Source organism: Phacochoerus africanus, chromosome 10, assembly GCF_016906955.1.
Source record: "Phacochoerus africanus isolate WHEZ1 chromosome 10, ROS_Pafr_v1, whole genome shotgun sequence".
NCBI classification, from domain to species: Eukaryota; Metazoa; Chordata; class Mammalia; order Artiodactyla; family Suidae; genus Phacochoerus; species Phacochoerus africanus.
Window position 1 is genome coordinate 40,191,699 of NC_062553.1, and position 17,239 is coordinate 40,208,937.

The 17,239-nt window shown below is 43.7% G+C and overlaps 1 protein-coding gene across 5 annotated transcripts in view; it reads right to left on the bottom strand.

Annotated features, from left to right (window-relative positions):
- The window catches only part of LNX1 (ligand of numb-protein X 1), a 211,069-nt gene that overhangs the window by 14,260 nt on the left and 179,570 nt on the right, over nucleotides 1-17,239 (bottom strand). For all 5 annotated transcript variants that reach the window (XM_047799585.1, XM_047799584.1, XM_047799581.1 and 2 more), the window contains one exon: nucleotides 3,019-3,153. In XM_047799585.1, coding sequence (XP_047655541.1) covers nucleotides 3,019-3,153 — 135 coding nt within the window. The remainder of the gene's footprint in view (nucleotides 1-3,018; nucleotides 3,154-17,239) is intronic.

Consider the following 17,239-nt stretch of genomic DNA (forward strand, 5'->3'; position numbering starts at 1 on the left):
TAGACTGGGAACTTCCATAAGCCACAGGTGCAGCCCTAAAAATAAAAAAAAAAAAATATGCATTATGGAATATCTGCTTTGGATTTTATTTTTTTTTTACAGCCACACCTGTGGCATACAGAAGTTCCCAGCTAGGGGTTGAATCGGAGCTGCCGCTGCTGGCCTACACCACAGCCACAGCAACTCCAGATCCGAGCTGCAGCCATGACCTATGCCACAGTTTGTAGCAATGCTGGATCTCTAACCCAGTGAGCAAAGCCAGGGATGGCACCTGTGTCCTTAGGGACACTATGTTGGGTTCTTAACCTGCTGAGCCACAACAGAATTCCTGATTTGGATTTTTAAAATAAAACATTTTAGACAGATGATAAAAGCATAAAGATGAGGACAATGGCCTACTGTGAACCTTGGAACCCAGCATCAGAAATATATGTTCTTGGACCTCCCGTAGTGGTGCAGTGGTTAACAAATCCGACTAGGAACCATGAGGTTGCCGGTTCGATCCCTGGCCTTGCTCAATGGGTCAGGGATCCAGCATTGCCGTGAGCTGTGGTGTAGGTTGCAGATGCGGCTCAGATCCTACGTTGCTGTGGCTGTGGTGTAGGCCAGCGGCTACAGCTCCAATTGGACCCCTAGCCTGGGAACCTCCATATGCCGAGGGAGCAGCCCTAGAAAAGGCAAAAAGACAAAAAAAAAAAGAAAGAAAGAAAGAAAGAAAGAAAGAAAGAAAGAAAGAAAGAAAGAAAGAAAGAAAGAAAGAAAGAAAGAAATATATGTTCTTTGTGGAGCTGCGGTCCCTCTACAACCTTCATCTGGTCATGTTCCCTTTCCTCTCCACAGAGGTAACCACACTCCTATATTTGACGTGTCATTCTTGACCTCTCCAACTGGCTTAAAAATGTCTCTGTCTCACAAATCTTGGTTTGCCCTCTTTAGTATTTCTTTGACTCATTTAAGCTCCTAGTTTCAAAAAGTCATGTTTCCTAAATAAAACAAAACTTTCATAGAAAACAAGAAAACAAAATAAGCAAATGTCTACATGTCTTAGTTGAATTTTAAATATGCCACTGCATGTATGTTTGTGAGGGCATTTCAGAAGGAAACTAGAATTATAAATTAAAATGAAAATAATTACAATTTCCCGATAGGCCACTCTGTTATGTATGTTTTCCCAGGAATTGGATGCAGGCCAGAAGGTTACAGCAAAAATTCGATCAGCTCACCCTGGCTGTTTCCATGATTCATGATGGTTAGGTCATGATTATAAAACCACGGTGCTGATGGAAGCTGCATTCTTTGTGGTTTAATGAACCAGAATATAATATGGTGTAGTTAATTCAACTCTAATTAGATTAAAACTTTAATTAATGAAATAAGCTAATTTTCCATCAATAAATATCATTAGTTTAATTTAAACACTCTAATGGTATTTATTAGCAAAAAGACACCAGGGAGTCCTTATCCATAAAAGGTTTTACCAGGAGGTACTTGGTTTATCTAGATTGCTGATTGTAAATAAACCAGGAATTTATGGATTTATGGGGCATGGCTGGCTGGAGAAAGGAGAGGGGGTGTAGCCTTGCCCCTGTGTAGTTAACAGCATATAAAACAGAGATAGTTCAAAATAAAAATACTTAGTACTATTTCTGCTTACTTTGCTCGAAAACTCAAACTCGTGAGTTATTCCAAATAAACATAGCCTGATGGGGAATGTAGGCATTCCTTAATCTCTGTTACAGGAAGAATGGGCTGCCTCTAAGAGTTTGGTTACAAGGAATTTAATGACACCAGGTCCTAGTAGAAATGACAGCTAGAAACTCACTGCCATTATAATAGGATGCCAAGCCCAGGATGTAGGATTCTGAATTTAGACTAAGCAAAGCTTGTGTTTCTTAGATACCATCTAAATGGAAAAGTCATAGTATTGCCTCTAATAAAAGCCACAGACAGAAGTACATATTGAGCTGAGTCACCTCATTTAAAGACAGGCTACAGACATGGAAACAACCTAAATGTCCATCGACAGAGGCATGGATAAAGAAGATGTGGTACATATACACAATGGAATATTACTCAGCCATTAAAAGGAAAGAAATAACGACATTTGCAGCAACATGAATGGACCTAGAAATTATCATGCTAAGTGAAGTTAGTCAGACAGTGAAACACCAACGTCATATGCTATCACTTACAAGTGGAATCTTAAAAAAGGACACAGTGAACTTTGCAGAATAGATATTGACTCACAGACTGAAAAACTTATGGTTTCCAAAGGAGACAGGTCGGGGGCCAGGGGGAATGGGCTGGGGGTTTGGGATGGAAATGCTATAAAATTGGGTTGTGATGATTGTTGTACACCTATAAATGGAATAAAATTCATTGAGTAATTTTAAAAAAAGATGGCTACATGTTGCTGGTCTGAAGGAGGCATTTCACCTAGAGATGCATTCAGCTTCATCATCTTTGGTGTTTTAAGATTTTTCTGGAATTTAATGCCATGAGGACATGTGCTCCCCGGTTTGTCCCAATCACCACCACTCCCTAATGTTACACGAACTTCACGTGTTTTTATTATCTTCCTGGGTCCCTCTTGTAAAAATAACATACTGAAATAGCTGGAGTAGCATTACTATAATTTTCAAGCAGACTGGGAACTTCAAAAACCAGAAAGCAAGCAAGCCCCTTGTTTCATTTCCAAATGAATGGAAACAGTCCTTAAACAAAATGACTATTTGAAAAAACACGACATCCATTTGGCTTAGACTAGAAACGAGGTCCCCGTATGAGGTCTGGTTTCAAGATCAGGTTTCAAAACTCTCCCGCACCTTCCTCTCTCCTGTTAGGATGGGAGACACCTGTTATCTCACCAGGTCTCAAAGATGGGATTTGGGGCTTTTCATTTCACAAGTCAAAGGGTGTTTAGGTGATGAAGTCCAGAGATGACACTTAGAAAGGTTCAAGTGTGCAGCCTTCCCACAAAACCACAGGAGCGATGGACACACACTGGCTGGGCCTCACCTTGGGAGTGTTGCTCCTGTCCCCCGGCCCTGGGGACTGGCTGCCGTTGCTGCTCCAGCTCGCCTCCTGAAAGATGTCAGGACCCTGCTGCTGAGCCTGGCGGGACACGACGAGATGAACGCGCCTTTCACTGGCCTGAGTGACAAGACACAGGCGTTAGCCACTCTGCGCTTCCACCCCAATCATCCAAAACCAGGGACTTACCATGATGTGAGTTTGGTTCTCCTTTTTATGGGGAAAGAAAAAATGGTTTCTAGAATTTTTTTCATGGGTGAGCCCACTGTAAAAACATGTTTTTAGCCAGGCTGGTGGCACGTGGAAGCTCCTAGGCCAAGGATCAAATCCATACCATAGCAGCGACCACAGCGCTGCACTGACAATACTGGATCCTTAACCCACTGCACCGCAAGAGACTCCCCCACTCTGTAATCTGGCAAGAACTTGAGAGTTATTTCCTTTATCCTTGAATCAGGTAATGAACATCGCTTCAAGGGGAACACTAGGGGAGGTTTGAGTTGGTCAACACTCAAGGCGCCGCTGGACATTGTTAATTGGGATTAAATGAATGGCTCTATTGCACGTGAGCCATGTCTAAAGACTTTCCAGCTAGAACAGAGTGTATAGCGTCGAGTAGCAGCCCAGTCCAAATCCCAGACCAAAGGTCAACAATGGGGAACAAGAAATGGACTTGATGGCAGCAGCACCACCACTGCAGGAACAGGAATCCTGCTCCTGTTCAAACGTTCAGGCATCGGAAAGGACGAGCACTTTGGAAATCTGAGGATGACGGCAGGTTACAGTGCAGCCTGATTAAAGGTCTTTGCCTTGATCCTTTTTTCATGTGACAATCACTAACTCTTCTTTTTTCTTCTCTCTTTTTAGGACCACATATGGAAGTTCCCAGGCCAGGGGTTGAATTGGAACTGCAGCTGCCAGTCTATACCACAGCCAGAGCAACGCGGGATCTGAGCCGTGTCTGTGACCTACACCACAGCTCATGGCAACACTGGATTCTTAACCCGCTGAGTGAGGTCAGGGATTGAACCTGCATCCTCGTGGATACTAGTTGGGTTCTCAACCGCTAAGCCACGACAGGTACTCCAACAATCAGTAATTCTGATGACGAGTGCTCTTTGTGATGCACCCTAACACGTGAACAGAGCACTTCAAATAGAAAATGCATTTTTATTAGGAAGGGTCATTTTCACACTGTAACTTTACCAATTGCTTTTCTGCCGCACATGAGTTGTGCTTGTGTCTGAGAGTGTGGGTCATTATTTCAGAATGGCTAACTCCTGAGATTCCAGATCTGCGGGCCAGATCATCTAGACCTTGGACCTTTGAAACACATACAACAAGACCCTGCAATGGCCCAGGCTGAAGTGGCCCGCTGACCTCCCTGTCACCTTAATACAAGCTGACTGTGGCTGAGGCATGGCTAGATTTGATTAGACGTCAGGAAAGACTAGACATGGGGAAAAGGAATAAGGTTTAAGTGGTCTCTTTCACCGCCTGTCCTCTGACCACTCAGCACCACAGCACAGAGGGACAGCAGCCTGCCTGCCCTCCTACCGCAGGGGCCTGGTGATCAGACGGTGGACAAGTCAGGTCATCAGAGGGGGCCACGGACGGTTCTGCTGAACTCAGACAACGGAGTGGTGATATTCACTTCCTGCCTCTTTGCAGCTTCCTTCCCACCTAACTTACTCCCAACACCTAGGAACTGGGACCTTGTTTTAAAACCTTAAGCAGTCAGAACCCCATCAATGATATCAGATCCGCTCAGCTATTCAACTCCAACCTTCACGACTTTCCATGCTTAGGCTAATAAACAGCTCTCTTCAGGGCTCTCCTACTTAGCGGTCTTTGGCTGAGTGGTTGTGAGTTAGATGAACGCTGAAAAACAGCCACTAAGGTGAAGGATCTAGTGTAACTACCACGGTGGATGGTGCACCAGGAGAGTCGATCCATTTCGCGTACATGTAGAAAACCCTACAAAGAAAGCTCAAGTCCTTCACTCGCTCTCCTTCCCTAAAGCCTGGTCATCACGTCTGCTACCCAGTCATCACTGATCATCCTCTGTCCATCTGCCTCCCCTAGATTCCCCAGTGGTTCCCATCCTACATAAAGCCTGTGTCAGAACAAGATAAGACTAACAAGCCCAGGAAACAATGAAGTCAGCTGACATGAAGCGAGTAGCAAGTAGCCAACAAAACTCAATTCTTGGAAGAGGATTTTGTAATAATGCTTTCTTTCTACTGTAAGCCTCATGTATCCAAATGAGGTTATCTCTGGGAACTTTCTGAAGCAAAAATGACTAAAAGATAAGAAGTGGCAAGCATTCAAGCCAAAACGTCAATTGCTGAGCCCAACTGGGCTCCTTATCTTCAGGGAAACTCCAACGTTTCAAAGGATCTCGGTGGCGGGTGTGTGTCCAGATCTGTGCGCCGTACCACGTTCATCTTGGACCAGCTGCAGCCACAGGCCTAAGCACCTCATAAGAACTGCGAACATCTGAGACTTACATATTGAATCAACTTGCGAGGCAAAACCCCAAATGCCAAAGAGGAGCCTGTCAAAGTTATTGAATTCACATTTTCTAGCACGAATTTCTCACTGGATTTTCAAATGCCGACTCTGGCAGGAATAACACTCCCAATAAATAATCCTGGTATCAATTTACTTGGAAAGAAATTCCCTGCAAGGCTGGATCCCTGGCTCTTACCAGTCACCTTATAAACTGCTCTCAGGGAGACTCTTTATTTGATGCTTTTCCTCTCCTAGCGTTTGAAGTGGAAGGTGGAAAATAAGCTAATGTGCTTATTCTGGCTTGAACTCTCAGGACCAGCTGGGTCCAGTGTCGAGAAACAGCCCTTAGCACCGGATAGCCTTTCTTTCCACCGGTGTGAATCTGGTGTGAATGTGGAGTGAGGGTGAGCAGGGGGCTGGGGGTGGGGCTGTCACAGAAAGACTGAATGAAGGAGAAAACGGCAGAGACTTTTTTAGTCCATACCCACATGATCTGTACCAGGAAGTTGGGGCAGCAGATCTGTTATTTAAATAACACTCAGAGAAAAAGGTAACACAGCCTCTCTCTTGCATCTCTTGGGATGTTATGAATTGGGCCAAGGGATGGTTGAACAATTGTGACTCAAGCAGCAAACCGGGCTAGAGGTTGATCATTTTTACTTGCTGTTTCCTTTTCTCTCTTCTCTTTTCTCCCTTAAACATCATAATTTTTTTTTTCCTTTTTAGGCCACACTTGTGGCATATGGACGTTCTCAGGCTAGAAGTCAATCAGAGCCGCAGCTGCCAGCCTACGCTACAGTCAGAGCAACTCAGGATCCAAGGAGTATCCGTGACCTACACCATAGCTCGCAGTAATGCCAGATCCTTAACCTGCTGAGTGAGGCCAGGGATCAAACCCACATCCCTCCTGGATGCTAGCTGAGTTCGTAACCTGCTGAGCCACAATGGGAACTCCCCTACATCCTAAATTTTGATCCAAGCAAATTCTGGACGTGGTGGTCACAAGTTGCATAGCCTGATTGCTGTATCGTATGCTTTCTCGTCCAAGAACCCAAGCGTTACCTCTTCTCTCTCCTTTCTTGGGTTAAGGGGAAGGGATTCTGATGGCCTCTATGTTCTCCCCTGTGGATCTTCGCTTACTGGAAGGCTTCTCCACAAACATTCTATCCCCGTGGCTGACAGGTGCCTGCTCCAGACCAGCCACTTCACTAAGAGCCTTAGGGACATGGTTCTGCCCGCATGAAGCTTGTCCGTCAGGGACAGTCAGAAGCAGGTGCCAGAAAATAGATATGGGTAACACACAGAAGACTCTCCTGAGGTGGGACCAATTACTTCGAGCTGAAAAAATAGGAAAAACCTAATATTCAGAGAAAATCAGAAGGTTAAAACTGAGTAGCATGGAAAAGCTTGTTTTTGTTTTGTTTTGTTTTTGTCTTTTGAGTGCTGCAGTCAGATTTGTTTCCGCTGAGCCACAATGGGAACTCCTGATTTTCTTTTGTTTAATGACTTTTTCTCTGCTCTTTTGAGATGTGACTCAAAACTGCAAATAATGTTTATATGATGGGAGTAAGCAGAGGCTGCAGAAGGGAACTATAGTCTGGCAGCCTCATTTCGAGTTAGCCCATTTTAAAATACACAAAATCTGTAAATTGCTTTGGGTAGTACTGCCATTTTAACAACACAGTGGACTACTACTCAGCCATAAAAAAGAACAAAACAATGCCAGTTGCAGCAACATGGATGTAACTAGAGATTATCACACTAAATGAAGTAAGTCAGAAAGAGAAAGATAAATACCATATGATGTCACTTATATGTGGAATATAAACTATGGCACAAATGAACCTATTTACAAAACAGAAACAGACTCACAAAGAGAGCAGACTTGTGGTTGCCAAGGGTTGGGGAGAGGGAATGGGATGGACGGGGAAATCAGGGTTAGCAGATGCAAACTTTTACATTCAGAAAGGAGAAACAACAATCTCCTGGGATAGATCATGATGGAAAATAATATAAAAAAGAATGCATATGTGTGTGTGTGAATCACTTTGCCGTACAATGTGCGGAAATTGGCACATTGTAAGTCAATTATAATAAATTGGCACGTCAATAAAAAACTAATACAATCCCATCTCTTATGTCTGGAAGGAGGAGTCCACAAGTACCCAGCTGTGATGTCTCATGGAGCCAGCATCTTCCAGTGTGTTCAGCTTGGAGATGGCCCTTTTCTCTACAAAAATCCATTGTAGTTGATAAGAACTGCTCGTATTGTCAGGATACAACATGGACTAGAAACTTCCCAGAGCAGAGAGATGTAAATCAAAGATGCCAAGGGGCCAGAAGAGGCATTTTACAGAGCTGTGCCTTGGAGCAGAGGGGGGGGGTTTGTATTAACTAAGCATTGCAGGGGTCCACACAGTGGCTGGTTGGCCAGTGATAACTAGGGCAGAGAAAGCGTGGCTAAATACCTATACTTCGAGGTATGACCTTGCCAAAGGCTGCACCTATTCATTTGCAAAGGAAGACTGGAGTTGAACCAAATACATTCTAGCATTTACTGCTCTTAGCGTGTATGCTTAAATAAAACATTTGGTAAAACCGTAATTCATGTGACTTCAGTGAATCATTGCATTGCTCATATGAGCTTCATAAAGTTTCAAGTTAAGAGTTACCACACTGTGCCCCCTGAATGCTGCTTCTACACAAACACCTAAAACAAATGACTCCAACCTGACGGCTGGAGCTGCCCAGAGCAGGCAGACTATGCACACACCCCATTTATGACACAGTATAGCCCCATTTGACTGAGGGGCCCCTCTCATTACAGAGATAAGAACTGTAGTTGGATTTATAATAATATAAGCTGTTTATAGAATTTGTCTCTACTAAGCAAAAAAAAAAAAAAAAAAAAAAAGGAGTCCCTGTTGTGATGCAGTGGAAACGAATCTGACTAGGAACCATGAGGTTGCAGGTTCAATCCCTGGCCTCACTCAGTGGGTTAAGGATCTGGCATTGCTGTGAGCTATGGTGTAGGCCGGCAGCTGTAGCTCTGATTCGACTCCTAGCCTGGGAACCTCCATATGCTGAGGGTGAGGGCCTTAAAAAAAAAAAAAAAAGAATTTGTCTCTAATTAGCACTCTACCCATTTATCATTTATATAAGAGATCTTTATGTCTTTTTTTATAATGATTTTTATTTTTTTCTACTATAGCTGGTTTACAGTGCTCTGTCATTCTGTCATTTTACTACTGTACAGCAAAGTGACCCAATCACACATATGGTCACATTCTTTTTCTCACATTATCCTCCATCATACTCGATTACAAGTGACTAGCTATAGTTCCCAGTGCTATACAGTAGGATCTCATCGCTTATCCATTCCAAGTGCAATAGTTTGCATCTATTAACCCCAGATTCCCAGTCCATCCCACTCCCTCCCCCTTGGCAACCACCTTCCCCCCCCCCTCTGTTTAGGGCCACACCCTTGACATATGGAAGCTCTCAGGCTAGGGATTCAAATCAGAGCTGCAGGCTGCCGGCGTACACCACAGCCACAGCAACACGGGATTCAAGTCATACCTGCAAACTACGTTTGCCAGATCCTTAACCCACTGAGTGAGGCCAGGGATTGAACCTGCGTCCTCAGGGACACTAAGTGAGGTTCTTAACCTGCTGAGCCTTGACAATTTCTTTTAAAAACTCATCCTGCATCTAAATTCCCCGCTGTTTTCTTTCCCAAGGATCCCAGAGTGAGGCAGTCTAGCTCTCAATGTGGGGATGGTTCTTCCTGTACTTTGGGGATTGCCCAAAGTGCTTCCCTTCCAGCTGTGGCTCAAGGGTCATTTTCAGTTTGCCCACCTCGTGCTCACCAAGTCTGGGAACTGGAGTACAGCTAGGAAGTCACAGATAAGGAAGAGAGGCTGGCTATCATCTACTCCCTCATTGCCTCTTAGCCCATGTTTCAATCCCCTCCCCCCAAATCCTTGCCATATTGTCACCCAGCTCATGCTTCAGTGCCCCCAGTGACAGGGAACTCACTGTGTCCCAAGGCAGGGCAGGCCATTTCTCAACAGCACTAATTAGCCAGTCTGTCCTTAAGCTGAGTTTCAATTTGCCTTTCTCTCACTGTGCCCCTTGGTTCTAACCATGCCCTCTCAGGCAACCCCAAATCAATTTCCACGTGACAACCCTACTTAAAAATAACTCTCATTGTCCTCCTTAGCTCGTCTCCTTTCCAGGTCAAATATTCCTAGTTTCTTCAATATTTAATGGGTTCACGTCACCTCAAAAACTTGAATTCTGGATTTGCTCTAATAAAGTTGAGTAAGCCATGCATATGAGAATTGAACCTGGAAGACAAATCCTGGTCTAACCAACAGAGAAGTTTGGATGTTCCAACTGTACCCATGACCTCACAATGGAGTTCCCGTTTTGCCATTTCACATGGGCAGAGGATCTGTCTCTGCTACAGAGCCGAGAACTCCATGGATGTCTGTCTTCATGACGGATGATTAATTGAAGATGACAGGGAGGGTCCCAAGACACCGCTGTGGAAACACATCACAGCAGTGCCACCCAGCTCCGAGATCACGTGTGCCACAGACCCCCATGTGACAATACAGACAATGGGAGGCATCAGAGCCAGGTTACAGGCTGATATGAGAGAAAAAGAACAGAGTCAGCAGGCATTTCTGTCGTCATGGCAACACACTTGCACAGAGAGGCACAGAATCAAAGCCGATGCCTAAAACTCCTCCCAGTGAGCAAGAGAACTTCTGAGAACCAGAAATAGCTCTCACTGAGCAATAAACTGGGAGCTGCTCTTCCCTAGAAAAGGAGCTTGGTGAAAGAAACCTGGTGTGTGTCGATTTGATCACCACTGAAACTTCAGTACTTGCATACATATGCCTGGCACAATAGAAAAGAATCGTGAATATCTTCTGATGGAGAGGCAGCAGCTACTTTAGTGAGCTAAGGGCGACCAGAGTCTGGCCAAGGAAAAAGCAAATTAAGGCGGCTTTGAGGAGAAGCGGTGAATAGGGCGCTAGAATCGAAACGCGTAGGTAAGATTAGAGACTGCAATTTGATCCTTTTTCCTCTAGACGATAGCTCCATGTACATCTTTAGGTTCCCAGAAGCAGATCTTTTAAGTGCTAAGAAATGAACAATGATAGTCTGACTTATGCAGGGTTATACAGATGACAGGGACCAAGGTCAAAATAAGAACTCTAAGTTCTCAGAGTTCCCGTTGTGGCTCAGTGGTGATGAACCCAGCTAGCATCCATGAAGACGTGGGTTCGATCCCTAGCCTCACTCATTGGGTTAAGGATCTGGTGTTGCGGTGAGCTGGGGTGTATGTTGCAGACGGCTTGGATCCCGAGTGGCTGTGGCTCTGGTGTAGGCTGGCAGCTACAGTTCCAATTGGACCCCTAGCCTGGGATCCTCCATATGCTGCGGGTGTGGCCCGAAAAAGAAAAAACAAACAAACAAAAGAATTTAGTTCTTAAGTCAGCAGAATAACCCAAGTCCTCAAATACCATTTTTTCATGGTACCTGAAAGTTACTTGGATAGATTCTGTTCTATGGTAAAAAAACAAAACAAAACAAGACAAAATCATATGGGGAGGAGGGGGGAAATGCATGTGGGATATACAAGTTGAAAAAGGGTAGTGAAGTTTCAAGATCCCTTGATATTTGCAGTGTAGCTGCTAATGAGACTGACTCATAAAACTCCAAGTTGACAAAACTGAAGTTTTGCAAGTCATACTTTAATCCTGAAAGCATGGAATTTGGAGCCCTATAGGAAAGTCATTTGGACTCTAAGGATTCAGCTCAAGAAGAATGGCTTAAAGTCTATGTATTGTTTGGTCTTAACATGCCTTAAATTTACTACAATACCACATTAGGAAAATTTGCTTAAATAAGGATTTGACTTTATATTCGTGGTGCTGATGTAAGAAAACCGCATCGAACTGTCAGGTCTTATTTCATTGGCAATTCTTACTGGCTCCAGGGTACGAGAGTCCTACCCCAGATCTCCTGAGCTGGAATTAGGTATTTAGAACAAATGTAGGTAACGTAACTAGTCCATCATTTAATTTTTGGCTCTGTCTAAAGGCCTATCGCATTCTTTTTAGAAGTCCAAAGAACCTAGCTGTCAGTTGTTCTTTGGTGAAATAACTTCTCATTTAAAGATTAACTCGTGCGAGAGGAAAAAAAAATTACCCTGGCCGATATTAAAGAAAACCCATTTTATCACGACCTCTGCAAAAGGCTTTGAATTATTTCAACTTCTGCATCAAGTCTGGGAAGCTGGCTACCAAAAAAAAAAAAAAAAAAAAGCACGAGAGATGCTCAATTTTGAAATTCATCATTACGTTCTTCATTTATTGACTATATATAGTTGAACTCCTAAATATGAATTCAATGATCCCAGAATTGCAGGTAGAAAAGATTATCTCAAAATAGGCATGAGTCTCAGCAGACATCATTCTCATACTGAACACTGGGTAGCTACATACTGAACCTCAGGGTTTGGGATATTGGGATGTCTTTTTCCCCCCAAGCTCTCAAATTTTTCGCCCAGTATTTCTTTTCTCTTTTTTGCTGTGTGTGTGTGGGTGGGTACAGCATGGCACATGGAGTTCCAAGGCCAAGGATCAGATCTGAGCCACAGCTGCAACCCATGCTACAGTGTCAGCAATGCCAAACCAAGCCAGGGATTGAACCTGCGTCCTAGCATCCCAGAGACGCCTTCAATCCCCTTGTGCCACAGCGGAAACTCCTGGCCCATATTTCTATGTCCTATTATTTTAGGTATGACACCAGCAAAGTCCAACACAGCTGTCTCTTTCACACAGAGATTCTAGTTATGGTGATCAAAAAACTTAAATCGATGATGGAGAAAAATAAAGTTGTACTAAGTTGCTAAATAAGGCAACTGCCCCATATTTGAGACGTCTGTCTCTTCTTAGGGTTCCTCTCTGAGGACAACTCTCCATTTGTCTAACTCAGAGGTCTGGCCACTTAGGGCTGCTGCTGAGTAAGCCAAGGTTAGGGCTCCACTTATGTAAAGTTGGTCAAATTTAAAACGGTTGTGGCTTCTCTATAATAACTTTTCCCTGAAGTAATGTAGCGAAAGGCAGAATGCGTGGTACTGTGGGAGAAAACAGGACCGAAAGGGCATGTTGTCTGGGAATTTCTTCGTAAGGCAAATATGATTCATGGAGTGGACACCAAGGCCAGAGCCGGCAAGGACTGGTTGGAAATTTGAGTCTCAACCTTTGAGAGGTATTTCGTTTAATCCCCCCAGCCTGGTGTGTGTTACAAGTATCTCATAAATAAAATCCACGCTTGAAGTTGCCTCACTGAGGTTCCGCAGCCTTCCACTTTTTCAATTTCTTTCCCAATCAGCTTTGCCCAAGCTCCCCCCACCACCTCGCCACCTCCAGGCCTCCTCCTCCTCCCCCACCTATAAAGCCTATTGGCTTTGTTGGGTAAGCAGAAGAATCTTTCAGGAAATCCCGCTGTTAGGCAAGATTTTATTTCCTAAATTAACTTTCTCAGGGAAAACATTTTTTCCTCTTCTGTTCCTAATCTACAAACGTAGAATGCCGTGTGTAATCAAAACCCACATGTAATCAAAATTTTTCCAAATGACATTGAGTAAGGGAGTTTTTCTTTTGCCTGTGTTGAAGGATCGTTGGCCGATTGTCTCTAGAAACTGAGCTGCTCTGACTGACCTGCAGAGGGAGCTGACGAGTGTACTGTGGGAGAAAAAAGCAATGGTCTCCTAAGTCTGCTTTTTAGAGAGAAAAGTCATGCTTAGAATACTGTTCCTTCCTAAAGAAAAAAAGATTCTTCCTTTTCCATGGGTTAATGTTTTCATAAACATCATCTCTTTCTTAGTCCATTGGCACACACAGAAGAGCCCACTTGCTTAATGCTCACGTGACTGTACCTGGGAGAGATGGGACTGGATGCCAAGCTCTACAAGGCCAGGGCTGTGTCAGTCTTGTTCACTAGTGTACTTCACACCTCCTGGCACACAGAAGGACCAATACCTGGACAAACTCAAGGGGACAACAAAGTAGAGGTTCTATCTTGGGGACTAATAACGGAAAAGTAGATTTGGTGCTAATTCTTTGGTAAATGGCTTGACACTGAGGGGAATGGATAAAGAAAAGGTAGTACATATATACAATGGAATATTACTCAGCCGTAAAAAAGAAGGAAATAATGCCATTTGCAGCAACATAAATAGACTTAGAAATTATCATACTAAGTGAAGTTAGACAGAGAAAGATAAACATCAGAAGATATCACTTATATGTGGAATGAAAAAAAAAGATACAAATGAACCTACTTTCAGAACAGAAACATTCTCACAAACTTTGAAAATCTTATGGTCACCAAAGGGGCCAGGTGGGGGAGGGGAGGGATGGACTGGGATTGGTATATGCTCACTGAGGTGTGTAGGATGATTGGCCAAAGGGGACCTGGTGTATAACACAGAACACTCTACCCAATATTCTGTGATAATCTATGTGGCAAAAGAATCTGAAAGAGAATGGATGTGTGTACATGTATAACTGAATGATCTCACTGTACAGCAGAAATGACCACATTATAAATCTGCATGTATAACTGAATCACTTTTTTATGTCTTAAGAATTCATTTTTTATTTTTTTATAATGATTTTTATTTTTTCCATTATAGCTGGTTTACAGTGTTCTGTCAATTTTCTACTGCACAGCAAGGTGACCCAGTTACACATACATATACACATTATCATGCTCCATCATAAATCACCATAGTTCCCAAATTACTTTTTTTGGACAGCAGAAATTATTACTGCATTGTAAATCAACTGTACTTCAATAAAACTTTAAAAATGAAAAAAAAAGAGATTAAAAAATTCCTGAGACGGAATTAATGTGTAAATTATATGTTACACATAATTATATATTACAATCTATAAATATATATCTTGTAGTCTATAAACCAATATATATTATATATAACCACATTTTAAATAATTTGACTCCATTCAAATATTTATTGTTTGTGTATTATTGCCAGATATTTCACTCACTGCTTGAGATGCAATATTCTACTGTACTATCCTATGTTAGTTAGACTGGCAGATAATAATAAAATAACTTGTTGGTAGAAGAAAAATAAAGATTAGAAGATATGGAGTTGCCGGTGGAAGATGCTACTTTAAGTGGGATTGTCAGTGAAGGCGTCTCTGAGAAGGTGGCATTTGAGGGGAGACCTGAGTAAAGTGTGGCAGTGATGCAGACGTTCGGAAGAGTCTTCCCATCAGAGGGACAGCGAGAACATCAGCCTTGAGTTGAGAAAGTTCTTAAAATGTTTGAGCAGTAGCAAGAAGGCAGTGGGACTGAGCCTGGTTAAGCGAGGGGGAGAATATCAGAAATTCTCCCCTTTGCTTGACATGAGGTTGGAAGGAGAACCAAAGACCAGATTAGCATGGTTTGGCAGGCCCTTTAAGGACTTGGGATTTTTTTTTTTTTTTGGTCTTTTCAGGGCCACACCCACGGCATATGGAAATTCCGAGGCTAGGAGTCCAATCTGAGCTGTAGCCGCTGGCCTATGTCACAGCCACAGCAACTCTGGATCCGAGCAACATCTGCAACCTACACCGCAGCTCACGGCAACGCTGGATCCTTACCCATGGAGCAAGGCCAGGGATGGAACCTGCGTCCTCGTGGATCCTAGTCAAGTTCATTACCACTGAGACAAGTCAGGAACTCCCAGGACTTGGAATTGTAACCTGAGCATCTTGGGAAGCCTTGGAGGGCTGAGAGCAAGAAGGTGAGACGGTGGGACTGACATTGCTGTGTGGCGAGCAGAGTGGGGATCGAGTGTGGAAGCAGGGAGTCCAGTTAAGAGGCTCTTGCTGTGGCCCAGACCAAAGCTGATGGAAGTTGGGGGGGGGGGCGGTGTGGAAGCGAGTGAAGACTCTTTTTGGTCCAAGTAATGGTGCCATTTCCAGAGATGGGGGAAGACTGAGGGAAGAGCAGATCTGCCAAGGGATGGGGTGGGGAGAAGCCAAGGGTTCACTTTTGGATATTAAATCTGAGATGCCTTTTAGACATCTGAATGGGGATACCAAGTGAGCAGTTGGATATATAAGTGTGGCAATCAGAGAAGCTGGGCCCGCACATGTGAACTTGGAAATAGATGGCATAAACTCCAGAAAGGAAATGCCTCTTCTAACTCTGGTTCTGTTCTTCACCTGCTCCACAAGGCATGACCTCAGGCCTCATAAGGCAGATGGGTGTTCATCAGGTTGAGAATCACCTTGGAACTGAGATACCATCAAAAGCCTCAGCTCAGGGGCCAAAGCACCATGTGTGCTTCCCGTCCTGACAGGTGGAAGCAGCAAGATAAGTCCTTTTGCACCCTCTGTCTCAGGCTTCCCACATCTAAAATAACAGCACTTTCATTCGCTACTTGGTTCCCCTCAAAAAAAGACAGATAAGATACTACACACAGGAGTTTCCATTGTGGCGCAGCGGAAACAAATCCGACTAGGAACCATGAGGTTGCAGGTTCAATCCCTGGCCTTGCTCAGTGGGTTAAGGATCCAGCATTGCTGCAAGCTGTGGTGTAGGTCGAAGATGTGGCTCGGATCTGGCCTTGCTGTGCCCTTGGTGTAGGTTGGCAGCTATAAATCTGATTAGACCCCTAGCCTGAGAACCTCCATATGCCATGGGTGAGACCCTAAAAAAACAAACAAAAAGCAAAAAATAAAAATAAAAAAAGATACTACACACAATGGTGAAAAGAGTTGCCAATACCTGGAAGAACATCATGACTGGAACCCAAGTGTAGAGAGAGATTTTTGTACTTAGCTCAAGTCCTTGATGGCAGCCTCTGTCTTCTACCATCTTTCACTGAACTTGGTACAAAGTCCAGTCAACCACTGCTACTGATGCTTGGTCTATACTTGAAATATTAATACTTTCATCACTAAGTAGAAGCTGACATGATGTGCCAGATAAGTGTGAACGCATCTTAAGACAAGGCCTCTAACCTTGCCCCTCTCCTATCAGCTCTCCACTGCCTCTAGAGAGATCTTTCTAGAAAATCATCTCACTTCCTTTCAAACACTTCCCATAATACCTCATGGCCTTGGGGATAAAGTCTGAGCTCCTTAGCCTGGCTTATAAAACTCCACATGATGTGGGCGTCTCCTACCACTCCTGCCTTATCTATTGCCACTTCTAAAGACAATGGTGCCATTTGCAGGAACATGGATGGACCTAGAGATTCTCTTACTAAGTGAAGTAAATTAGAGAAAGACAAATACCATATAATATCACTTACAGGTGGCATCTAACATATGACAAATGAACTTATCTATGAAACAGACTCATAGCGAACAGACTTGTGCTGCTGTATGGCACTGGGAACTATGTCTGGTCACTTATGATGGAGCATGATAATCTGAGAAAAAAATATACAATGTATGTGTGACGGAGTCACCTCGCTGTTCAGTAGAAAATTGACAGGAGTTCCTGTGGTGGAGCAGCGGAAACGAATCCGACTAGGAACCATGCAGTTGCGGGTTTGATCCCCGGCCTCGCTCAGTGGGTTAAGCATCCAGTGTTGCTGTGAGCTGTGGTATAGGTCGAAGACACGGCTCAGATCCTGTGGCTGTGG